General features: G+C 41.0%; 1 protein-coding gene across 6 annotated transcripts; it reads right to left on the bottom strand.

Annotated features, from left to right (window-relative positions):
• Positions 1–605: 605 nt before the first annotated feature.
• Positions 606–27,198, bottom strand: abcb4 (ATP-binding cassette, sub-family B (MDR/TAP), member 4). Of its 6 annotated transcripts, none has more exons than XM_067407968.1 (28): positions 27,075–27,198; positions 26,430–26,555; positions 26,006–26,069; positions 25,595–25,763; positions 25,432–25,483; positions 25,126–25,317; positions 24,859–25,030; positions 23,421–23,545; positions 22,880–23,051; positions 22,525–22,638; positions 21,016–21,126; positions 20,792–20,917; positions 20,498–20,701; positions 20,223–20,393; positions 19,973–20,134; positions 10,701–10,862; positions 10,212–10,355; positions 9,975–10,079; positions 9,367–9,444; positions 9,173–9,256; positions 7,683–7,886; positions 7,495–7,595; positions 7,254–7,394; positions 6,471–6,627; positions 5,975–6,172; positions 5,027–5,233; positions 1,671–1,817; positions 606–1,452 (listed from the first exon to the last, which is right to left on the bottom strand). In XM_067407968.1, the coding sequence occupies exons 2-28, from the start codon at positions 26,489–26,491 to the stop codon at positions 1,255–1,257; spliced, it is 3,822 nt and encodes a 1,273-aa protein (XP_067264069.1). In that variant the 5' UTR covers positions 26,492–26,555; positions 27,075–27,198; the 3' UTR covers positions 606–1,254. The 6 variants fall into 6 exon arrangements, with proteins under 6 accessions (XP_067264069.1, XP_067264061.1, XP_067264075.1 ...); XM_067407960.1 differs by having other exon boundaries at positions 26,430–26,579; positions 27,075–27,191; XM_067407974.1 differs by having other exon boundaries at positions 26,006–26,066; positions 26,430–26,579; positions 27,075–27,191.

Here is a 27,198-nt window from a genome sequence, read left to right as displayed (position 1 = left end):
ACAGCTCTTTAATTGCTTGTTTAATGCATAAAGTTATTTTGTGGAAATAATCATGGTAGACTTTTAGTCCTCATTTCATAAGCGTCTCAGTATGAAAACATTGTTTTCTGGCGGGTCATTGACTCCAGCTGTGAACTTTGCTTTATGCAACAATCTTGAAACTAGTGTCTTGGTGAAATATTTTAATTTTATGGGAAGACAAGTGAATTATTAAACCCTAAATTATCACATTCTAGCTTGGCAGATATGGCATCCTTTCACTATGGTATTAAACCAAAGGTGAATGAGATTTTTGGTTTGTAAACATTTATATGACTTAGCATAAAATAATTAACTGTAACTGTTTTCTAAAAGCATGTGTTGTTCTAATCATCTATACATATGTTTCATAACTGGATCTCCCAGTGAAGCGAAGAAATGTGCAGAAGAAAAGAGCTGTTGCTACTTTCATTTCATTGTGATTTTAAATGTCATTTAAAATAAAATTATATATATATTTAGAATTTAAGTTTACGTTCTACTTTTTATGAGTGTCAGTGTAGAATATGAAATAATGAGGCTAATGAAAAATGAAAACTTTATTATTTTTTTTTACATATGTGCGCTCGGAAAACAATGCCATAACATGACAAAATAAAACAATCAAAGGTTAGTCTGATAAATATTAAGGCACAACACAGAAATCTATAAGGCAGCCATTCTTCAAAATAGAAACTTGAAAATAGTCATCTTGCCACATGAAGAACAATAACTGTCTTCATTAATGAGAAACAAAGGCAACGTTTTTGGTAATACTTATGATTTATATTATGTAATGTATATATAAATTACTGTACATTATTATTTAAAAATAATCAAGTTTTAAATGTTCTGCCCTCAACAGTTTTTGTTGCATGAACTGTGTAGAATGTGCCTGACCAGGAAGTGAGAGGATGGTAGTGCTTGGTAGAAATGCTAATACAAAAACCTCTTCTTTTTGTTGAATACAATTAAATCAGCAACAAGATAGTGCTGAGATGGATTAATGTTATGGCCTAAAACTGAAAATTACAGCATGACAAAGGCACTGACAGTTACACAAAACCACATCCTTACTATTTTCCTGGCTTCCTGTAGTATATTTAAATGCCACTTAGATGGACCTAACAAATCAAATACAGGCCTGCAACCACAGGAGAGCAATTATAAGGAATGTTTTGCAGAATCTGCCTTTTTCTTTGGCTCCAGCTGCATGTACACTGCTGCTCTTGCCCATCAGTGACCCATCTGAGAGGTGACGAGGGCGTAGTATGCCCCCTGCTGGTTGAGGAGCTGCTGATGCGTCCCCTGCTCCACCACGACCCCATTTTGAACCACAGCTATACGGTCTGCATTCTGGATGGTGGACAGCCTGTGGGCTACAACGATGCATGTGCGACCCTCACGTGCCTTATCCAGAGCATCCTGCACTATCTACTCACAGGACAGAGAGGGACACAAACGGAGGTGAGCAAGAACATTATCTTCACTATTTTCAAGCAGGTGTGACTCTCAGTTTACAGAACAAATTGAAAACTGTCTGTATGAACAGGTAACCTAAGTTCATTGACTTCACACACTCACGATAGCCTTTATTTATGGTTGTAACCATAGCAAGATATAATAATATAAAGAATAAATTGTGATCGTACCTTCTCACTCTCAGTGTCCAGAGCAGATGTGGCTTCATCCAGCAGCAAAAGTTTGGGGTTGCGGAGGATGGCCCTCGCTATAGCAATACGCTGCTTCTGCCCTCCTGAGAGCTGTGTACCCTTATCACCTGCCTGCGTCTGGTATTGCTGAAACCAAAAAAAAAAAAAAAAAAAAATTATCTAGCTTATGACTGTGGGTTTGTTTGTTAAAAGATTTAGAGAGTTTACTGCATTTCCAATATCTGTTACTGTGATTGCCAATAGCTTTGATTCCATTCAAAGTTGCGAATTTAGCGCAGAATTGGAATATCATATAAAACATTTGCAAATAAAGCACAGTTTCCATCCCATGTGTTCAAGAGACTTTTGCTGGGAAATTGGCGCAAAAAAAAAAAATACGACGTTCTCAGGACCTTGCGCAACGTTCCCTAAAAGTTCTCTAAAGGTGACGAAAATTCCGAAGTTTTACAGAACATTCGGGACATTCTTGGAATGTTACTAGGTGACAGGTTATCCCCGCTAGAAATTTTACGTTCCCAGAATGTTCTCAGAATGTCACCAAGAGGGTTAAGGAAGTTGTTTAGTAACGTTCCCAGAACGTTCAGAGACAGTCACGATGTGGAGTTCTATTAAGGTTTGTGGAACGTTATTTGGTGGACCTTCAGATAACATTCAGGACGTTCTGGGAATGTTTAGGGGACTATTACCAAAGAATGTTCTTATAATTTCCCAAATGTCATCTTTGAAATATTCTCACACGACCATAAAATAACCAAAATAGATAAATAACCAATCCCCCTAAACTCATATAGGCAATGTTATTGAATTACCAACAGAGGACCGTGTGGGAATGTTCAGTTAATGTTCCAAATATCCTCTTTGTAACATTCTTATGTGACCATAAAACCAAAATGGAACGTCCCCCTAAAGTCATATAAGGAACCTTAAACTGCAGCACTTCCACTACCAAAAGAGGATGTTTTATAAATGTCTCAAATGTTCCGTGAAGGTTCAGAATTTTCATCACCTTTAGAGAACTTTTAGGCAAAGTTGCGCAAGGTCACAAGAACGTTGTCTTCTGCGTAGGTGTTTTATAGAAAATAATCAAGTTTGAAGTCACCGTTATGGAGGTGAGCGTTTGCTCACCTTGATTTTTGACGTTTTAACATTTGATTTTTTCTGGCTGCATTTTTGTGTGGCTGTTTCCAAAACATTCATGTTAGAAAAAATGCAAGAGAAAGTCTGACCAGATGAAGTTGGTTATTCAATAATTGTAATTCATTGATCCTCTCCAGAGACTGTGAGTCTATTAACTGTTAGTTTTGGATTAATTAGCAGTCAGGATTTTTTTTTTTATTCATTATACAGACAGAGTTTTGAGCAGTGTCTTTTAGACTTTTAGAATCAGCGTATGATCTTCAACAATGGTGACAATAAACAAAAATCTTTTTTTTCTTGTGATGTTCAGAGTTAATCTGTTTATCTGAAAATTTTGTCACCATTGTTGAGGATCATACGCAGAATCTTGATGTCTGTGTGAATCTACATGATACTGCCTGAATAATTTCTGCACAATGATAAATATTTTCAAAATATCAAAGCAGGACAGGATTTTATGCATTATCATAGAGCTACAACAACATGAGAGAAAATACAAAGTTCAGAGATCTGTGAATAAAGCTACTGTCTGATAATACAATCAACAATGGGCAACCACATTCTCATAATTTTTTGTGCTTTAGAGACACTCAGTTACAACAATTGAAGAAAAAGTAAAATCAAAATATCAAGGGTCAGGAGCCCAACTAAAGCAAGTGCTTACCTCCATAACGGTGACATTTATACATTTTGATAAAACATCAACACCTCATTAAGAAGTTTTGTATGAAAGAAATAAAGTCAGAGTGGTTTGAAATAAGTGAAGATGCTGAGATCTAGAGAGATCTGTTAGTGTTTAATATTTCTGTTATCTGACTTTTGTGAGGTCACCATTGTGCTGGAGAGTAGCGCCTGTGCTTCAGTCAGTGATGATCTAGAAACAGTGATGATCCAGAAACACTGATGTTCTGCTGCATGTTGCTTTATTTAAAGGCTGCAGTAACTGTGTAGCTACTGATGCAGTGATACAGCAGTTATATTAGCTCATGCATGTGCTGCTAATGACTTACTTCAAGAGATTTGCATTTTAAAGAAGAGGTTTCATAATATTAACACTAGAACTACCAAGGCAGTCATTTTGACTGTTTTAAAGATTTGCAATGTAATAACTTTGTTGAAATAAAACCCAACTACAGTTCCATGACTTTTCTTAAATTAATGTAAATTTTATTTTAACATTGTTATTTTATTAAAATTACAAAACACAAAAGAGTTCTGAGTATTTCTACCTTGAATGGCCATAGCGGTCAATTTGACCGCACATATTACAGGCGTTGTATCTCCTCAGCGCTTTTTCCCGCCGTTAAAGATGTACGTAGCTGTTGCCTAGCAACCTTTCTCTGGCAGTTTTGTATGCTTTTGCTAAGCTAAAACTTAGCTTTACCGTCAAAATGGCAACAAGAAAGAAAATGACTGTCACTGAGGTTTTATCCTTGCTTGAGAACATTGATGATGCAGAGTCTGATAGAGGAGCAGAGAGCGATGTCTCTTGGTCTCTTGACAGTTCGTCTGACACTGATTCTGAGAGTGATTCAGAGATTTTATCTGTCCTAATATAACAGAACTATTTATTAATTCTAGATTTCATTAGAGGCTGCATAAAATTGTTTCCGATTCATGTGGTCCAAACATTTCCGATAATGCTAAAGCATTGTAAACTCCAAAAGTCAAAATGTATTGAATAAAGACAGATGTAATCATTTCCAAAATTCACAATATGTTTTTATCTAATGAAATATTCTGCTTCATTTTATATTTGTTGACATTTTGACTTTCAAAAACAACATTTTAACTGCGGTGAAAAACTTTGATCTCCAGCTTGCCGGATGCAAATTGCGGAAAGCAAATTGCGGCATGCACTTTTGTGGGAGGTCTAGTAGCTCTTACACAATAATATCACGAACATATTATATTATGTATGCTTAAATTACCCCACATTTTTCATAAACCATGACCATAGAAGCTTTGAAGTAAATATAACATGACAAAAATGACATTCACTGCTGTCTGGTATGAACAGTCAAAATGACCGCTATTGGCAGTTCTAGTAGTTATAGAATTCCGGTAGTGCTAGTGTTAAAAGAACTCCACATCATGACCATCTCTGAACGTACTGGGAACGTTATAGGCAACGTCCTTAACACCAGTGGGGACATTCTGAGAATGTGGGAACATAAAATTCTGTGTGGTTTTTGTACCTGTGGCAGCCCCTCTATGAAGGAGTGTATGTTAGCAGCCTTAGCAGCCTGTTCAATCTCCTCCTGGCTGACTTTTCTGCTGTTGTCTCCATATGCAATGTTCTCTGCCAGGCTGCAGTCAAACAGCACAGGCTCCTGGGAAACAATGCCAATTTGAGAGCGTAGCCAGTGGATGTTCAGCTGCTTTGTGTCATTGTCATCCAGCATCTGTTAACAAAGGGTAACTGACATCAGTTTGGGCAAATATGATTTATTACTGGTATTATTCCTCTCAACACTGGTTCAGTACTTTTAGACTTGATTTATATAGTTGGATTTCTGTTACTCTCTATCACGCCTTTGAATATTTTGCTATAATAACACTTATTTTATTTTTTTACTTTTTTTAAATTTTCACATTTATGATACAAATGTGAAATATTATACAAATTTATGAAACAAATGACTACCTGTGAATGTGGTTTGATCCTTTGGATCACAAAAAATTAGAACCGGTTTAAACTATTTAGCACTGTCCAGTTGTAACTGAATCATATAAAACAGTTAATAGAAGGTAAATAGGTATGTGTAATGTGACTGAGTCATAAAGATTGAGGACTTGAAGTATGCAGGGGAAAGAGAACCATCCTTTAATGTGCGTGTCTGGGTTTCCTTTTTCGGGCCTGCCTTATTGGTAATAAGATAGCTTATCATTGACCTTGAGAGAGATAATAAGATTTTCATGTCCATTACTGTTGTATATTTAGTGTGTGACTATACTGAATTACAGTTTATGTGTGTGAGTGACATTTTGCTGAATTGGATCAGTGTTTAGAGACTGTAAAGCTACATGTCAGTTGAGGTACCTGGCAAAACAACTTAACCTATCAATAAAAGTTATTATCTAAAATGTGCTAAAGCTATAAAATGTGGCCTCTGAGCTACTTGTCTGTCTATATGTTCACCTACCACTTTTCCCTGCTGTGGGTCATAAAATCTCTCCAGTAATTGAATGGTGGTGCTCTTCCCACAGCCACTGCTGCCCACCAGGGCGAGAGTTTGCCCCTTCTTCACCCGGAGCCTGAGCCCCTGGAGCACTGGTACATCTGGCCGGGCTGGGTAGTTAAAACGCACATCTTCAAAACCCACATTCCCTTCAAATTTATCCTGCAAAAATCACAGGAAACAGCCACATTAGTGCACATACTACTCTTGACATGACACCGGATATTTACGGTGGGCAGAGTCCAGCTCTGTCCGAGTGCTTATCAGATTAGGATGGAGCTGCAGAACCGATAAATCATTAATTTCCAGGACTGATGCCTGGGACAGTTAATCATGACAGGATTTCTAGGAACTCTGAGATATTGCCTGTACGTAAGACTCACTATAGTTTAAAACATTTTTATCTCCTGTTGGGCATACTGTATATTCTGGTGTTCATATGCATGTATGAAAGGGATACCGGCTTGTCTCCATCCTCCGAGGCGTTGTCAATGGCTGGGACTCTGTTGATGAGCATCAGGACATGAGAAGCAGACATCTTGGCCTTGGCGTAGTTTGGAGTGAATGAGTTCGCCTCTCCAACAGCCATTGCTCCATACACCACAGCTGAGATCACACTGAGATACAGAAACAGATGGTTATTATCGTTAACTAAAACCATAAAAAAGACAACAACATAAAAACATTTTTCGTTACTTGAAACAAAATAAAAGTTAACTGAAATATAATATATATAATATAAAATATATTTGTCAACAAATATATCTATCTATCTATCTATCTATCTATCTATCAGCAGTGTTTTACCCTAAGTTTTAATTATCTCTCTGTTTGAAAGCCCACTTTTTAGATAACATGGATCTTCTTGAATCTTCTATGTGAAAATGTAATCTATCACCAGCCTCATTCATATGTTGTCTTAAAGACCATCTAAATTCATGGCACATCTGGTTAGTTTTTTCTGTCTCACTTTTCTTTCTATAATCATTAACTGACACTGTACAAACCAGAAGACTTTGGACCTTCCAGTCCACTCCCACCATACAACTGTACTGTATTGTGTTTTAGCTTGAGTGTGCACATATTATCCATGTGTCTCTACTACTTGACCTCACTCACATTTGAACAACCTGCGACAAACATGCGAGACAACTATGTTAATACTACTGTGGAGTCTTTTCCTCACATATTCCTCAGTCTGCTGTGAATAGGTCTAATAACAGTCATGTATCGAGCCACTTACAGGAAGACACCCTCGAAGGTCATCAGCTTTTGTTCAATGAGCCAAGAGCCGAACTTGAAACAGCCAGCATAGGCAAAATAGATCATTGCTTGAGAGAAAGAGAACGTCAGGCCGAAAACATGTGCTTTTTTCTTAGAGTTTCTAGGGAAATCAGACAAACATAAATTATCTCACAAGCTCATTGAATCCTAACAGATATATATAGACTTCTAAAGAATTATTGTAAGTCATTTAAACATACTTGTAGGGCACAACTAAGTTCTCCTCATACAGACTCTCAAACTTGCTCTCCCTGGTCAACGAAACCACAGTGCGGATATTCTCAATAGCTTCTGTTGCAATCTAAATGGGAAAAAATACATTGTGGACAATGTAGTGAAACAGTTGATTTAAGTTGAGCCGCATTAAAGTATAAGTATAAATGTTCACCTTCCCAGCATGCTCAAGCTCTTTCTTGTCTTTTAAAGCATGTCCTGCTAATAACTTCATCTGGATGGCTCCAGCCACAGCCATGATTGGCACAATGGAGAGAATGAGGAGGGTCAGCTGCCAGCCGTACACAAATGAGATGATAATGGAGGTGCCCAGGTTGGCCACATTCTGTGCTAGTGTTGCCATTCTCACTCCAGTTGCCTGTAGGAAATAAAGTCATGGTGCCGTTTGAGATGAGTATCACTTTCAATTAGAATTTATAGTAATTTAACAAAACATTTCATTTAAATGAAACAATCATTTTTTTTAATTTAATGACCAATATTTAACTTAATTTGTACACCATAAAAATGTACAATTGTACTGAAGAGGATTAGGGCCAAGCAATAATAAAAAAATAAAACCATCTCGAGATTAAAGTTGTTAAATTTCGAGAAAAAATTTGTTAAATTTCGAGAAAAAAGTTGAGATAAAATGTTGAGAATAAACTCGTTAAATTTAGAGAAAAAAAAACGTTAAATTTAGAGAAAACAGTCGAGATAAAATGTTGAGAATAAACTCGTTAAATTTAGAGAAAAAAAACGTTAAATTTAGAGAAAACAGTCGAGATAAAATGTTGAGAATAAACTCGTTAAATTTAGAGAAAAAACTCGTTAAATTTAGAGAAAAAAGTCGAGATAAAATGTTGAGAATAAACTCGTTAAATTTAGAGAAAAAAAACGTTAAATTTAGAGAAAACAGTCGAGATAAAATGTTGAGAATAAACTCGTTAAATTTAGAGAAAAAACTCGTTAAATTTAGAGAAAAAAGTCGAGATAAAATGTTGAGAATAAACTTGTTAAATTACGAGAACAAATTTGTTAAATTACAAGAACAAATTCGTTAAATTTCGAGAAAAAAGTCGAGATAAAATGTTGAGAATAAACTCGTTAAGTTACGAGAACAAATTCGTTAAATTATTAATTTGTTCTCATAATTTAACTACTTTTTTCTCGTGATTTAACAAGTTTATTCTCAACATTTTATCTCGACTTTTTTCTCTAAATTTAACGAAATTTTTCTCATAATTTAACGAAATTGTTATCGTAATTTAACAACTTTTTTCTCATAATTTAATGACTTTATTCTCAACATTTTATCTCGTTTTTTGTTGTAATTTAACAAGTTTATTCTCAACAATTTATCTCGAAGTTTTTTCTTGAAATTTAACAACTTTAATCTCGTGATGGTTTTATTTTTTTATTATTGCTTGGCCCTAATCCTCTTCCGTACAACTGTCATCATGTTACTAAAAGCACAGTAAAATGAAATTGAATTGAGCTAATTTTCACAAAAATACAGTAAAAGAATAGGTAAACAGAGAACATAGTCACAGCACTAATAGTATGGGTCTAGTATAGGACATGGGTATCAATTTAGGAGATTGGCACAAAGTTATGTGTTACTCTACTATGTGTTACTCCCTGCAGATATAGAGTGAGACTTACGCCCTGCACTTGAGCTGTATCTGCAGCCAGCCTGGTGGTCAGTGCACCCACACTGTTCTTAGAGTCATCATACCAGCTCAGGTCCTAAAATTCACACAGACAGATGTCGTACTACTCTCCATCAACAGACATCCATGAATAGCTTCTTTGGGGTTAACCTTCAGATGATTGGTTTATGTCAGTTATCATCTCACCTGTCTCATCATAGCATTGAAGGCTTTAAACCTCAGTCGCATGGTCAGAATCTCACCAGCTTTCCCAAAACAGAAACCCTAGAAGAAAATTGCACCAGAATGACACCAAGACATAACATTGTTTCTTAAAAGGCTTTTTTATAAATTGTCATGCCATTTAATTAATACGTGCACAATGTGTTTGATATGTTTTGTCAGTTATCATAGTATTTTTATTCGCTAATGCACACTTTCATCAAAATACAGTAAAATGGTAATATTATGAAATATTATTGCAATTTAAAATAATATTTTTCTTTTTTATACATTTTAAATATGTAATTTATTCCTGTGATGGCAAAGTTGAATTTTCAGCAGCCATTACTCCAGTCTTCAGCATCACATGATCTTTAAGAAATCATTGTAATGTGCTGAAGAAACATTTCTTAATATTATCACAGTTGAAAACAATTTTGCTGCTTAATATTTATGTGGAAACTGATCAGAACTATTTTTTTCAGGACTCTTTAATGTTGAAAAAAAAAAGAACAGCAAATATTTGAAATATGTGAAAGGGGGTTTAAAATTCATTGTGTGTATTCAAATGTTAATGTTAACACAAAACAAACCTGAAAGAACAGAGTGAAAAAGGACACAACCCCAATGCCAGCAAACAGCAGAGAGTAGAGCTCAGTCCTCTGCCGTATAATATCCTTATCTATCTCAGCAAACACCTACAGATGAAAGATGAAAGAAAGAAGAGAAAGGCCATAAATGTATGAGGAGTAATGTCTCAATATTGTTTACTGTCAATAATAGTAATTATTGATATTTCTATATTTTATATATTTTCTTGTACAACTTACAGCAATGATTTTAGAGAAAATGACAGCAAACGCGGGCTGCATGCCTCCGTTGATGGTGGCACATAAAACTCCAACCACCATGTACGGCCATTCTGGTTTATTCAGTTTCAAGACTGTCAGGAAAGAAACATTTGGAACCTTTTCCTACAGAGAAGAAGAGAGAGAATACCAAAAAAAAAAAGTAAAATAATTTAAATCAAATCAAATAAATTATTTAAAGTTCCTTTTTAAGGATTTTGATGATGATGATGATGATGATGATGATACTCATAGCAAAATATCTGCATATCTACATAATGTCACCAGACAGAGAACTTTTGTAAACCATCCTGTTTTGGTTTGATCTGAATTACAGTTACTTTTTCCAGTTTCTGAGAAACGCATGTTCCAATTGTGAAAGGATGAACAAAAATAAAGCTATTAAAAGGAATTAAATTGATTAATTAATTGATGAATGTAGGCCATTATTGTCTAGCCTTGGATTCTTACTTCCTCTATCTGTTTCTCTTCAACTTGCTGATCTTTTTCTGAGTCACTTCTGGATTTCTGTCTGAAGAGTGTGTGATCATTTAGAGAGTTGACTGAGGGACTCTTCTCATCCATAGTCATCTCGTCTTTGCCCTCCTCTGTGTCCTCTGAGCTCTTAAACATCTGTGATTTAAAAACAGGAACTCAAATTGGACCCCATTTACATTCTGAACACATTGTCCCTGTGTTAACATGCACAATTCATTAGACTATGTTATTTTAAAGAAAAATATCATTGAACAAAATACAAGAACAGAAACTTTTTTTTCTGCTGCTAACCAAAGCATGCAGGCAGGAACAATCACATTAGGTAAGATTATAATCTAAGGTACCAAAAATGTTTCAGCTCCAATCGATCCAACCAGTGGATAAATTGGTGGATAGATAATGGATGGATAAACTGTCTTGTGTCTTAAATATGTCACATAATGGAAGTTTAAAGGGCCGTTCACAGTGACAGATCAATCACTTGACATTGTCAAGTCACTGTACTATTGGTTGCACTTGACTGCAGCATCAATACTTGACACGGATCACAGGAAGCATTTCTATCTGCTCAACATCTTTGACAACCACTATTACTTATGTTGCCTCAAACGGGCAAATCTTGTAGAACATAAATGACTTTAGGTTTCTGCGTTGCTGCAAATCAATGTCAGTGCCATTTGTTGTGATGTAATGGAATTAGCGACAGATCTTTTCTTTCATATTGTGACATATCCAAGTGAAATTTTTCTTAATGTAAAAGAAAAACAATGTAGGATGGGGACTTGATTCTATCAATTGGTTGTTGATAGGATGGAGGCAGGTCTGAATGAGATCTTACAGTCTCTTGTAAGAAAGGGCCGAAGTTTAAGCGTATGGAATACTTGGAGAAGTCCAGAGAGGAGTCTTTTGTTTCACTGGAAGATCAAGTTATGACATTTTGATGAAAAATTACAGACTCAATGTGATGTCAAGGCTGTTTCACGTTTGAAATTGTTTTTTTAACTAATGAAATGACAGTAGGAGGCAGGGCTTAAAACTAACTTTTTGCCACATCTGCTAATGGCTTGTGACTTAAGAACATTTACCGGCCAAAAATATTTTTTACCAGCCATGACACAAAAACAGGCAGTAATGACACCAAAATTTTAGATACAGGTGAAAATTCACAATCCTCTATTATAATTTCGATACCACAGTTAAACTATAAACTTAACTAATATAAATTTATTAGCCTATATTTTTAAAGACAAGTAAACAGTCAGTGATGTAATAAGAACAAAGTCAAATTAGTGATTTTGAACTAATAGTTCCCATTCAGTCGGTCACGTTCGACGTACGTCGGACAGACCGACGAATAGGAATCTCGCTAGAGAGGCCAATCTACTTCGAGTGTAACTAAACGAGCCAATGCACATTGGCATGCAATCATATGCATCAGCTGCTCGCCTCGCAGCGCGGGTATATAATGAGCAGCAGGTGCGTTGCATCTTCAGCTTTTCGCTTCGGAGCCAAACCTTCTATGAAGACAGCTACTGAAAGCGAGTGTGGTGAACGAGTCTCTCTTCAAGACGTCTCTTTGTTGCGAGGTGCAGGCGGACAGCGCAGCAGCGGGGCCGATTCTCCTTTTGTTTTTGTTTTTGCCTTTAATTTGATTGAGCAAAGCTGTAATCAGCGTGAAGGCCGTTCTCACGGCTGGTGAAACGGTGCGCCTAGAGCGCTAAAAAGCTGTTGTTACAGCTGGTAAGAGGAGCGCCTTCAAGGAGAGTGCACACGACAGGCTGCACATTCCCTGTCTGTGCTGCAACGGCTATTCCCCTGCGTGCTTCAGCACCTAAAAGAGTCAGTCCTTGAAAGAGCTAACACGAGTAGTTCGCGTCTTTTTAAAGATGTCGTTCTACTTGTGTGTTTCTGGATGCGGTCGTTACCTGGCGCCTCGGGATGGTCACCAGCGCTGTATCGCGTGCTTGGGCTTAAGGCACGCTGAGGCAGCGTTTGTGGATGAGTCATGTACCCATTGTGGGAAGATGACCATCGCGGAGTTGCGGTCGAGACTCCACTTTCTGCAAAGGGGTGGAGTCCCGGTCCCGACGCCTCGCTCCAATCCTCCTCAGAGGGTTGCTGCGAGCGGCGGGGCTGGTGACTTGAGGATAACGGTGAGCGCGCTTCCTTCGGGGGAACCAACCCCCTAGGAACCCTCCCCCCTCGTGCGCTCCGCAGCCAGTAGAGCTGCCCTCGGAACGTGGTGGACCACCCCAGAGGTGTGTACCATCCGTTTCCTTCGGAGCTCCCCCAGACGACCGGATGTCGATCGCTGCATCGGAGGGTGAGCCTGATACTTCTGGGGAGGATGAGTCGGCGCAGTTGCCTCCTTCGGGGGTGACAACTGTGCCCGACACGGACCCGGAAATGATGGCTCTGCTTTCCCGGGCCGCCAACAGGGTCGGGCTCGTGTGGAATCCTCCACCGTGTCCCGAACCCTCGAGGTTGGATGACTGGTATCTCGGGGTGGCCAGGGCTGGTTCTCAGCCCCCCACCCCAGTGCCCTTCTTCCCGGAGGTGCATGAAGAGCTCACGGGCACGTGGACGGCACCCTTTACTGCCCGAAACCGTGTCGGTGGGTCCTCCTCCCTCACCACCCTTGATGGCGGGGCAGCGAAGGGTTACACGCGCATACCCCCTGTGGAACGGGCCGTTGCTATGCAACTGTGCCCTAACTCCACCTGGCGGGGGGAGCCGTCTCTCCCTTCCCGGGCCTGTAAGTACTCGTCGGATCTTACCGGCAAGGCTTATCAGGCCTGTGGGGAAGCTGCCTCTGCCTTACACGCTATGGCGTTGTTGCAGGTCCATCAGGCCAAGGCACTGAGGGACCTGCACGAGGGTGGTCATGATCCACAAGTTCTCCAGGAACTTCGTGCCGCGACGGACCTCGCGCTTCGAGCGACGAAGGTTACGGCGCGGTCAGTGGGTCGTGCGATGTCCACTATGGTGGTCCAGGAACGCCATCTCTGGCTGTGTCTTGCGGACATGAGGGATACCGACAAGGTCAGGTTTCTTAATTCCCCCGTGTCCCAGACCGGCCTTTTCGGCGACGCGGTCGAGAACTTTGCCCAACAGTTCTCGGCTGTACAAAGGCAGTCTGAGGCCATCAGTCACATCCTGCCGAGGCGGTCAGCTGCGGCACCTCAGACTACCCGTCGCCGAGGGCGCCCCCCTGCAGCCGCCCCCGCTCCCGCGCCCCAGCAGCAGCAGCCTCCATCCAAGCGGCGCCGTGGAGCCGGTCGCGGGCGGGGCGCCCAGCCCGTCCAGCCACCCCCCAAGAAGAAGGGTGGCAAGGCCAAGTCCAAGCGGCCCTAGGACGGGCGACCCGGAGATGGAGGGGACTGCTCTTCAGGAGGTGGTGAATGCACCACTCCTTCCCCCGGAGGAGGGCCGGGTGGAGAATCTTTTGTTGTTTCCTTTTGTTCCGCCGCTGGCCCAAATTTTCAAGAAAAGAGCAGTTTCCTTTATCTCCGGGTCCGAAGAGGGCTCGGAGAGCAGTGGGAGGGCTAGAACCTCACCACTCTCATCCACCTCTTCTGTCGCCAGCGGACAGCAGCGAGCAGCAGGTAAGCAAATCCTCGACTGCTCCCTCTGTCCACCCGTGGAGGCAGGTAAGTGTTGCACAGCACACTGTGACCCCGCTTCGGGCCGCCTCACACAGAGAGCCTCCCGGGCCGCGTCCCTGCGTTCCACCTCGCTGCCCCGCGGCGGGTACGCCGGTGGTCCCCTTGGTGCCGCTGGTGCGGTCTCTGGGAGCCTGGCTAGCGCTCCCCAGTCCGTCTCGCTGGCTCCTCCGGACCATCAGGCTCGGCTATGCGATTCAGTTCGCCCGGCGTCCCCCAAGTTCAGGGGCGTCCTCTTCACTTCAGTGAAAGATGTCGATGCCCCTGTTCTGCGTGCGGAGATTGCAGTCCTACTGGCGAAGGACGCGATAGAGCCGGTCCCTCCAGCCGATTTGAGGTCAGGGTTCTACAGCCCCTACTTCATTGTACCCAAGAAAAGCGGCGGGTTACGACCGATCTTGGACCTGCGAGTTTTGAATCGGAGCCTTCACAAGCTACCGTTCAAAATGCTTACGCAGAAACGCATTTTCGAGTGCATCCGTCCCCGAGATTGGTTTGCAGCGATCGACCTGAAGGACGCGTACTTTCATGTTTCGATTCTTCCGCGACACAGGCCATTCCTGAGATTCGCGTTCGAAGGTCGAGCATATCAGTACAGAGTCTTACCCTTCGGGCTGGCCCTGTCTCCCCGCGTCTTCACGAAAGTCGTGGAGGGAGCCCTTGTTCCCATGAGAGAACAGGGTGTTCGCATTCTCAACTACCTGGACGACTGGCTCATTCTAGCACAATCTCGGGATCAGTTGTGCGAACACAGGGACTTAGTGCTCAGGCACCTCAGCCAGTTGGGGCTTCAGGTCAACTGGGAGAAGAGCAAACTCGCCCCAGTGCAGAGGATCTCTTTTCTCGGTATGGAGTTGGATTCGGTCGAACGGGTAGCACGCCTCACAGAGGAACGTGCTCGGTCGGTGTTGAACTGCCTGAATACGTTCAATGGCAGGACAGCGGTCCCCACTGAAGTTTTTCAGAGGCTCCTGGGGCATATGGCGGCTGCAGCGGCTGTAACACCGCTCGGGCTGCTTCATATGAGACCGCTTCAGCACTGGCTTCACGGCCGAGTCCCGAGATGGGCGTGGCAACGCGGCACGTTCCGGGTGCCAATCACTCAGGAGTGCCGCCGAACCTTCAGTCCGTGGTCGGACCCTTTGTTTCTCCGGGCAGGAGTGCCCCTAGAACAAGTGTCCCGGCATGCTGTGGTTTTCACAGATGCTTCTGCCACCGGCTGGGGTGCCACGTACAACGGGCATGCAGTCTCAGGGGTTTGGACGGGACCCCATCTGCATTGGCACATCAATTGCCTCGAGTTGCTGGCAGTACGCCTTGCGCTGAGCCGCCTCAAAGGCCTGCTTCGCGACAAGCATGTACTGGTCCGTACGGACAACACTGCGACCGTTGCGTACATCAACCGCCAAGGTGGTCTACGCTCCCGTCGCATGTCGCAACTCGCCCGCCATCTCCTCCTGTGGAGTCGGAAGCATCTGAGGTCGCTTCGCGCCATTCATGTCCCCGGTGTGCTCAACCGTGTGGCCGACGAGCTATCACGAGCTGCGCTGCCCGGAGAGTGGCGACTCCACCCCCAGGTGGTTCAGCTGATCTGGAGAGAGTTCGGAGAGGCTCAGGTAGACCTGTTTGCCTCACCAGAAACCTCCCACTGCCAGTTGTTTTACTCTCTGACCGAGGGAACACTCGGGACAGACGCACTGGCTCACAGCTGGCCCCGGGGCCTGCGCAAATATGCGTTTCCCCCAGTGAGCCTACTTGCACAGACCCTGTGCAAAGTCAGGGAGGACGAGGAGCAGGTCTTGTTAGTTGCGCCTTACTGGCCCAACCGGACCTGGTTCCCAGAACTCTCTCTCCTCGCGACAGCCCCTCCCTGGCCCATCCCTCTGAGGAAGGACCTCCTCTCTCAGAGACGGGGCACTCTTTGGCACCCGCGTCCAGACCTCTGGAAACTCCATGTCTGGTCCCTGGACGGGACGCGGAGGTTCTAGGTGACTTACCCCCGAGGTACTTAACACCATCACTTCGGCACGTGCACTGTCTACGAGACGTGCTTACGCCTCGAAGTGGAACCTGTTCGTCGAGTGGTGCTCTTCTCGCCGAGAAGACCCCCGAAGATGCTCGATCGGTGTCGTGCTTTCCTTCTTGCAGCAAGGGTTGGAGCGTAGGCTGTCCCCCTCCACCCTCAAAGTCCATTCTGCTGCTATCTCCGCTACCACGACCACATAGATGGCAAATCTGTTGGTCAGCACGACCTGGTCGTCAGGTTCCTTAGGGGGGCGAGACGGTTAAATCCTCCTCGTCCCCCCTCCATACCCTCTTGGGACCTTACTCTGGTGCTCAGAACACTCCAGATTGCTCCCTTTGAGCCTTTGCTGTCAGCAGACTTAAAGATTCTCTCTATGAAAACTTTGCTGCTGGTGGCATTGACCTCCATCAAGAGGGTAGGGGACCTGCAGTCATTTTCGGTCGACGAATCGTGCCTAGAGTTCGGGCCGGGTGACAGCCACGTGGTACTGAGACCCCGGCCTGGCTATGTGCCCAAGGTTCCTACCACTCCCTTCAGGGATCAGGTGGTGAGCCTGCAAGCGCTGCCCTCGGAGGAGGCAGACCCAGCCCTGGCTTTGCTCTGTCCAGTTCGCGCCTTGCGACTGTACATAGACAGAACTCGAAGCTTCAGGACCTCAGTCCAGCTCTTCGTCTGTTACGGAGGCCAGCAGAAGGGAAAGGCTGTCTCCAAGCAGAGGATGGCCCACTGGATAGTGGATGCCATCGCCCTGGCTTACCAAGCTCAGGGCGTGCCCTGCCCGCTCAGGTTGCATGCCCACTCCACGAGAGGTGTGGCATCCTCCTGGGCGCTGGCTCGTGGCGCCTCGCTAACAGACATTTGTAGAGCTGCGGGCTGGGCGACACCTAAAACGTTCGCTAGATACTATAGCCTTCGTGTCGAGCCGGTCTCCTCCCGTGTTCTCGCCTCAGGTCAGAGGCACGGAGAGGCCCCGGCTTAGTGTCGGCTTGCTGCGCTACATGCGCATTCTATTCTCCAGAGAGTCCCTACGGGCAGACCCTGTTGAGTCCTCCGGTTACCCTTCGGCAGCCGACGTGGCGGAGCGTCTGGCGCCAGGCCTATACTCCGTTGTATCCTTGAGAACCGGATTTAGCGGCTGGGTTCCATATGTGTGACCCTACGGGGATCCCATATGGCTTTTTCCACGGCTGCTCCTAAACGAAGCCCGTGTCTTTCCCTCTGGGAGAACCCATCTCTCACCGAGTGGAGTCACCCCAGTTCTTCCATATGTTGTACAACCTACAAGGTTAGTCCATATGTACTTATCCATATAACTCCTTCGGGGAAGGATATGCCTTCCGCAGCGTTCCTTATCGCATGTAAGGCTACGCTTTCCCAGCGTTATCCAATTGTCGCACTGAGTGGGTTTTGGGAACAACAGTGATCGACCCTCTCTGCGTGAGCCTGGTCCCACCGTCCTTAGGCAAGGGGGTTCAGGTGGCTCACGACAGAGCGCTGGAAAGAGGGCAGCCCCTGTGGCGCTTTGGTAGGGATTCCTATTCGTCGGTCTGTCCGACGTACGTCGAACGTGACCGACTGAATGGGAACGTCTCGGTTACATAGGTAACCCTCGTTCCCTGAAGGAGGGAACGGAGACGTACGTCCCCTCGCCACAGGCGTTGTCCTGCTGATGCTGCCGCCTGCTGGGTTCGGCTCCTCAGCGAAAACCTGAAGATGCAACGCACCTGCTGCTCATTATATACCCGCGCTGCGAGGCGAGCAGCTGATGCATATGATTGCATGCCAATGTGCATTGGCTCGTTTAGTTACACTCGAAGTAGATTGGCCTCTCTAGCGAGATTCCTATTCGTCGGTCTGTCCGACGTACGTCTCCGTTCCCTCCTTCAGGGAACGAGGGTTACCTATGTAACCGAGACGTTTTTAGGTAGCGAAAATGAATAAAGTAGGCTAATCAAATAAATAACACTGCATAGTCTTCATATCCTTTTTAAAGTTCAAGAGCAGTGATTTTCTTTGTCCTTTGTTGTTTGATTAACATTAAAGGTGCCCTAGAATTAAATATTGAATTTATATTGGCATCGTTGAATAACAAGAGTTCAGTACATGGAAAAGACATACAGTGAGTCTCAAACTCCATTATTTCTTCCTTCTTATATAAATCTCATTTGTCTAAAAGACATCCGAAGAACAGGCGAATCTCAACATAACACCGACTGTTACGTAACAGTCAGGATCATTAATATGTACGCAATATTTGCATATGCCAGCTCATGTTCAAGCCATTAGACAAGGGCAGAACATCTGGATGTGCAGAGCTGAATCAACAGACTAGGTAAACAAGCGAGGACAATAGCAAAAAATGGCAGATGGAGCAATAATAACTGACATGATCCATGATAGCATGATATTTTTAGTGATATTTGTAAATTGTCTTTCTAAATGTTTCGTTAGCATGTTGCTAATGTACTGTTAAATGTGGTTAAAGTTACCATCGTTTCTTACTGTATTCACGGAGATAAGAGAGCCGTCGCTATTTTCATTTTTAAACACTTGCAGTATTATACTCACCTGATCCGATGTATGCAAGCAGCATGCATGATGAACGTCTTGTAAAGATCCATTTTGAAGGTTATATTTGCTGTGTAAACTGTGTTTATGCTGTTCAAGGCAAGCGCGAGCTCCGGGGGAGGGGGAGCACGAGAATTAAAGGGGCTGCAACCTATATATCGGTGCATAGTTAATGATGCCCCAAAATAGGCAGTTAAAAAAATGAATTTAAAAAATGTATGGGGTATTTTGAGCTGAAACTTCACAGACACATTCAGGGGACACCTTAGACTTATATTACATTTTTTAAAAAGAAGTTCTAGGGCACCTTTAAAAATGCAAACAGCAGCAGGATTATTAGGATGCTGTTGCTTTAAGAGCGAATGTACGCACGGATCATGCGTTTTGTGTTTGTGTTATAACTGTCATAAGTCATAACTGACCATGTTTACTAGGATACTCACTGTATCTCAGTGTTTTTAATTTTGCGTGAATTGGTGCATTCAAACTCAGGAAGGCATGAAAGAGAGCTCAACTTTGCGTGCTCTCCGAGTCGTGGTTTCAGAGCGTGCACTTCGGATGTTTAAACTTCCCACAAAGTGCATGAGTATCAAATTCCCTTTCGCATGTTCCACTGCTTGAATATTTACATTGGAAAGGCTGAAACTTTCGTGTTGATGTAGCACTGCTCCATCAACTGTACAGAGCATCATTTACGTTTGTCCATGTTTATGCTGTCACAACATTGCATTGTTAGAATTCAACTGGCGAGTGACACAGTTTCATATATCCGCCAACACCGAATTTTACTTGCATTTGGCGCATGGCGAGTGCTAATTTTAGGCCCTGGTAGGAGGAGAGACAGGAGAAGAGAGGGGGAACAGGACCAGGAAAGGCCCTCAAGCCGGGACTTGAACTCGGGGTCTAGCTGCACCATTTGTAAGAGGGCTGCCATTAGGCTATGGCTCCAACAACACAATTGTATATGTGTTGCACTGTGGGTTTCTAACCTGCATTGTAACAAGAGTATGGTAGATTCCCTTTCTCTCCATCAGTTCGTCATGTGTGCCTTGTTCTACTATTTCACCATTCTGGAATCCAGCAATGACATCAGCATTTCGAATAGTGGACAGCCGGTGAGCCACTGTAATGGTGGTCCTGCCCAGCCTCACCTTTTCAGATAAAAATAAATATTGACATATACACACAATATTTTTAGTGCATTTCCAGACTTTTCTAGACTGCAATATTCTTTATTACCTTATCCAATGCTGCTTGCACAATAGTCTCGCTCTCAGCATCCAGAGCAGACGTAGCCTCATCAAGAAGGAGGATTTTTGGATTGCGCACAAGTGCTCGTGCAATAGCAATACGCTGCTTTTGTCCCCCACTCATCTGGGTGCCCCTGTCTCCAACCAGCGTCTCAAATTTCTGAAAATGACCGGAGATATTGATCAGATATGCTCTGACAAATATTTGTTATCAGATTAAATTATTACTTCTAAATAGAATTAGTTTGCAAGGTCTTATCCTACATTGGGGAGCTTCATGATGAAGTCATAGGCATTGGCTTCACGTGCAGCCTGCTCAATCTCTTCCTGGGTGACGTCTGGACGACCATAGCGGATGTTTTCTGAGATGGTGGTGGCAAACAGCACTGGCTCCTGACTGACTACCCCAATCAGTCCTCTCAGACTTCGAATGTTCAGAGAGCGAATATCATGACCGTCTATAGTCACCTGATGGGTTACAGGAAAAGAAAAAGGAAAGTTTGGATGAAGTACGGAAAGGTTCATCCTAGAGTTTCTACCATCTCGCTTTCTACTTACCGTTCCTTCTTGTGGGTCATAGAAGCGTTGTAGCAGTTGGACTGTTGTGCTTTTCCCACACCCACTGCTGCCCACCAAAGCAATGGTCTGTCCACTCATGACTTTAAGATTCATTCCATTCAGGACCTACACAGCCAAAAGAGAGCCATAGCTAGAGTCATTTCATTCTGTCAAGTTATTTTGTTCAATTTTTTTTTTTTAAATAAATCATTTGATGTTCCTACTTTCACATCCTGTCGTGATGGATATGTGAAGTGAATGTTTTTGAACTCTATGTTTCCTTTTACAACATCAAGTTTGTAACCTTCTTCAGAGAAACTGTTAATGTTGGGTTCCTGTTGGAGAAAAAGAAAGAACTGTGAGATTTAAAATACAAATTCCAGAAAGGGATAGAGGTTAATTTACAATCAAACCTCATTCAGACTAACAGTCGTCAATAACACACTAATTGCTCCACACAAGAGAAAAATGATTCCCTGTGGTCTTCTATTCATTGGATCTCAGCAGGGAAGCACCTCTGATCCTGAGACATGGACATATTTCATGCTGCTAAAACAATGAGGGGAAGTTATGCAACTTGGCTCTGATTTATTTGTCTGTACCTTTTTGTCTTTGTATTTTATCTCAAAGCTGTTGTCAGCTCACCATGTGTGTGGTGTTTATTTATTCTTGACTATCTTAGTCTAAATAAAGACAAGTTTAGTGCTATGTGTGTGTGTGTGTGTGCGTGTGTGTGTGTGTGTTTTAATTGTCCAGGCTTTTCCTTCTTGGAAAAACTGAGTTAAAAATCAAACAGTTCTGCTGCTCTGCCATGTTCAAATGTTTAAAACACTGAAGTAAGATGAGCTGCACTTTCTGAAGGAGGAAGGAGATGTAGATTTACTGTACTTTCACATGGGTAGGATTGGCTAAATGATCTGGCTGCAAATTTGTATGCCAGGTATCAATTCTTGAAATTAATAAATGTAAACATTTGTACTTATTTACATCACCATCCTAAAAAGTTAGGGGTCAGTAAAAAACATTTTGTAGAAGTAAAAGTATGTTACAAAATATTTCTATTTCAAATAAATGTTGTTCTTTTAAACTTTCTATTCATTAAAGAACCTAGAATCTTTTCAACACTGAATGTTTCTTGAGCACCAAGCAAAACTGGTCAGCATATTAGAATGTTTCCTAAAAGATCATACGACGTTAATGGCCGTCGAAAATTCAGCTATGCCTTCACAGGAATAAACTACATTTTTTGAAATATCAAAATAGAAAACAGTTATTTTAACTTTTTAAATAGTTTTTACTGTATTTCTAGGGAAAGACCTCTTTCAAACACATTTGAAAATCTTACCGACCCCAAACATTAGAACAGCAGCATATGTACAAAAGTTGTAAAGTATTTGCAAAATGGCCTCACATATCAATGTGGCTCATGATCATGGGAGCTGAACAATACATGAAATGTCAATAAGACTTTAGTAGACATAAAAATGCAGTGCTATATGGGAGGAATGGTCAGAGTTCAGAGTTAAGGTTTTTTTAATTCCTTAATGCAGGGGATAAAATACTACTAGTAACAATGTTTAACTAATGAACCTTAATGTAAATTGTTACCATACTAATATCTGTCTAACACATTATATTATGGAACTGCATTGGGGACGATTGTTTTTCTTCGTATATTATGTTATATAATATCCTGAAAGTATTTATGATTAGATAACAATGAGTCCACTCACATGATCAATGATTTGGAAAACTTTGTGGGCGGCCCCTCTTGCGCTAGAGAAGGACTGGATGTTAGGAGACGTTTGACCGAGGCCAAAAGCTCCAATTAGGACAGCGAAGAAAACCTGAAATAGAGGAACAGAAAATGCACTTGTGAAACACACTCATGCTTATTAACCTCTGCTTTGAGTTCCCATAAAGAAAAAATAACCATTAGCTATTTATGATGTAATACTTGTGGGTTTTTTTTATCCTACAATATTTGACACATGACCGAATTCTGGACCAATGTGACTTGTGAGCTTTAAATAGAAGACCAAAGAGTTTCTGAAGTTATATGTCTGACATAACCCTGCTGTGACTCACTATTAGAAGTGAACCGATAGAATATTCTCCAGCCAGGATAAGAGTGCTGCCATACCAAAAGGCCAATGCATAGGACATATAGATCATGAAGAATGTGAAGCCCATAGCAATGTTCACAGTGATGGCCTTCCTTATGCCAACGTTCTTGGCATCCTCTAAGTTTTTATGATACCTTTGAAGAACAGAAAATAGGCAGATATTTATTATCCAGATGCAAAAAAGTATGATGATCACACTGAATAGACAATTCCACACTATTTTCACCATAATTTTTCCTATTCACATTTTGGGACAACAATAGACTCAAAGTTTTAGGACCAGACCATGAAGTGCTAAAACTGGTATGTCAGGTGAGCTGGTTTAGATTAAATTTAAATTGTATTAGGATGAGAGTTCACAAAGAGGGTAAGTTAGGTCATAGAAAGTTCAGGTCAGGTGTTTCTCTATCTGTGCCATGTTCCACTAAACAATCATGTATGTCCTCACTGAGAAACATCCTATACAGTGCTGACATTCTGAACAGGATGATTTTCAAAAACACCTCAGAATCTCTTTCTTCTGTCCACCAAATGCAAATACAGTTCTAATGGCTGACAGCACTTCCTCGGCCACTGCTCCAGCCTTGGCGTATGCCGTCTGCTCCATCGACGTGAATGATGTCATCACCTAATGAGACAGGGATATATTGTTCATTGATTTAAAATAATGTTATTAATAATTTTATTTTTAGCCCTTTATCTCTCTTTGTGACAATCACACTCATGTACCTCCAAGCCGTAATTTTTGTTATTATTATTTTATTTTTTTCTTTTATATATACACTACCGCTCAAAAGTTTGGGATCGGTAAGATTTTTAATGTTTTTAAAAGAAGTTTCGTCTGCTCACCAATGGTGCGTTTACTTAATTAGAAATACAGTAAAAACAGTAATATTGTGAAATATTATTACAATTTAAAATGACTGTTTTCTATTTGAAAATATTTTAAAATGTAATTTACTCTTGTGTTGGCAAAGCTGAATTTTCAGCATCATTACTCCAGTCTTCAGTGTCACATGATCCTTCAGAAATCATTCTAATATGTCAATTTACTGCTCAAGAAACATTTATTGTTTACAATTGTACAAAATATTTGTGTACAATATTTTTTTTGAATAGAAAGTTCAAAAGAACAGTGTTTATCTGAAATCGAATCTTTTGTAACATTATAAATGTCTTTACTGTCACTTTTGATCGATTTAATGCCTTTCTTTTCAAAAAAATAAAAATAAAAATAATTACTGACCCCAAACTTTTGAACGGTAGTGTAAAATGCTACAAAGCTTTGTATTTTAGATAAATACTGTTCTTTTGAACTTTCTATTCATCAAGGAATCCTGAAAAAAAAATTTACAAAGTTTTCAACATTGATAATAATAACAAATATTTCTTGAGGAACTAATCATCATATTACAATGATTTCTGAAGGATCATGTGACACTGAAGACTGGAGTAATGATGCTGAAAATTCAGCTTTGCCAACACGAGAATAAATTACTTTGTAAAATATATTCAAATAGAAAACAGTTATTTTAAATTGTAATAATTTTTCACAATATTACTGTTTTACTGTATTTTTAATTAAATAAATTAAGCCTTGGTGAGCAGACAAAACTTCTTTTAAAAACATTAAAAATCTTACCGATCCCAAATTTTTGAGCGGTAGTGTATATATATACATATATATAAAAAAAAAATATATATATATATATATATATATATATATATATATATATATACTGATCCTTGATTGAAGAAACTTCATTTCTAGCTAGGCAGAAAAGTGAACACTATCAGTGTACTGCAAAACAATAAATTAAAGTAGGCATGCAGTATTATAATTAAAAGTACTTCAACATGAGTCATTGTGATTGTGTTGAGGGGCACCAAGTGAGTCAGGAGCATTAAAACTCTTTCTCTCTATATTGTTTATTATCCCACCTTTGAAATGATAGCAGCTGAGATCCCAAGTAAAGGGCTAACAGCGAGGATGACGAGGGTCAGTTTCCAGCCATAGGTAAAGCCAATGATGATGCCAACGAAAAAGGTGGTGAGATTCTGAATCAGCATGCCAAGCTTATCTCCAATGCCTTCATTTATTTTGTAGACATCACTGGAGAGAAAAAAAAAATGTATGTGTGATGTATGTATGTGCCATTGTGTGGGTAATATGTACTGTAGGTAAATGACTCTTATTGCATGTCATACTCTGTGAGGCGTGTGTTGAGCTGTCCTGTCTCATTGACATCAAACCAGCCAATCTCTTGTTTCATGACAGAGTGGAAGAACTTCTTTCTAAGTCTCTTCACCTGACGTCCTGCAGCAAGAGTCCAAAAGGCCACCTGCATATACGCCGCGAACAAGACTACAAATCCCATAATGCTATAGTATATAGCATACCTGAGAAAGAAAAACAAGACTATCAGATACCAAGAAAGACCGTTAAATTAATGAAATTAAAATATGAAATATGAAGGAAAATGGCAGCTCCAATACAAAGCACAGTGATCTTACATTGTCATCTCCTCCCCCAAAGTCTTATTACTGGTCTGTGGGATGGTGAAGTCTAGCGATTGAAAGACCATTTGTTATTGTTAGTTTTTTGGGGTTTTTTTAAAATTACAGATTAACTGTGTATCAACAATACAGTGAAGAGGCATACAAATTATACACTCACTGGGTGGAAGGGTGGTGTTCTTTAAATTCTCTGATACTGTATCGTCCACAAAGCTGTCTGTCATGTCTCCAAATACAATAATCATGAGAGGAAGTACTGCCCCATTGGCCATGGACATAATTGTGCCCAGGAGCATTAGAAAAATATCGACATTATCTGCATAACGAAACTGACACAAGGACACACTTCTTTGAGAATAAGTTAGTCTGTTTAAGAATTATACTGAAATTAGTCTTTGTAATTTCAATCAGAAATAATTAATAACAGATAATAACAGAAATAAATAACAGAAATAATTCTAAACAAAATCCATTTTTAAGGTTTATACAGTTTAAGGCTAATACAGTTATTTCACAAATCACAAATAATAATAATAATAATATTATTGATAATTGATAATATTCCACTCACTATCTGTAATGGTCCCACCATCTCCATCTTTTCTTTTTCCTCTTCCTTTCCATTTTTCTCACTGCTGGAAGAAAAAAAATCAACATTAATGTTTTAAGAATTAAAAAGTAAACTATAAAATAAAAAAATAAATAAATTAAATTATAAATAAAATAATAATGTAAATTAATATTAAATTAAATTTGTTTTTGAAATCATTCTGCATGCAACTATTTACCTTTTTTTTACAGTTACACAGTTCAATTTTTTGACCACATGACATAATAATCTACTTCTTTCGTGAGAAGAATATACTATGGACATGAGCCATAAACCATAATTACAGCTCAAACAAATGTATTTGTAAGAACAAATGGCTGTTAAATCTTCAACAAAACATCAATGTAACCTGTCTTGCTTTGTCACAATGAAGTCATTTATTTACCTTACATCTCCATTCTCCTCCTTTTTGCTATTTGACAGTTTGAGTTTGGATTTCTTGCCCATGTTGGCTGTTATCTCCGATGCTGATAGTCCGGGTTGGTGTTATTCTTAAGGCAACGTTAAAGGTCTGGATGGGGAAGGTGGTTTTGTGCTGTGTTATATAAAAACACACTATAACACACTGCACTGCATTACAGACAACAAAAACTTCAGCATTTTGAGTTGACAGATTGAAAACATATTTAACCAGCTAATTCCCTCCTAAGTTACCCATTTCAACAGCATTACACAAACATTTCGCTTAAAATATAACTTTAACGCTTTATAATTGCCTAAAAGTTCAGAGTATGTATCCTGTTGCTTTAAATATCGACCCTTAAAAATGTGGTTATCAGAATGTCCCAAATACCATAGGTAAAAATGATTAATTATTTTTTTTAATCTTATTGCGATAGTATACGTTATTCACAATGGAAGCTTTCAAAATGTCATTTTTTTTAATCTTTTTATATGACAGTGGTGGCTAATACCAAGCATGTAACGTTAGTAGATTAAAATAACTGTAGTTGTGACTAGTATTTTGTCTGAAAACGACGGTTACCATGATAAAATTGAGGATATGAGGAGTTTAATGAAAGATACATACCACTCATACGCTGTTGTCCCACCCTACTGTCCACCACACTGGTGCTCTGCTGAGGCGCGAGAGCGCAGAGAGGACCTTCTGCCAGAGCGCAGTCGCGCGCACGTTTATACAGACTTGAGTTTAT

The sequence above is a fragment of the Chanodichthys erythropterus genome, chromosome 2 (assembly GCF_024489055.1).
Source record: "Chanodichthys erythropterus isolate Z2021 chromosome 2, ASM2448905v1, whole genome shotgun sequence".
Classification (NCBI taxonomy): domain Eukaryota; kingdom Metazoa; phylum Chordata; class Actinopteri; order Cypriniformes; family Xenocyprididae; genus Chanodichthys; species Chanodichthys erythropterus.
This window is presented reverse-complemented; position numbering and strand designations above follow the sequence as displayed.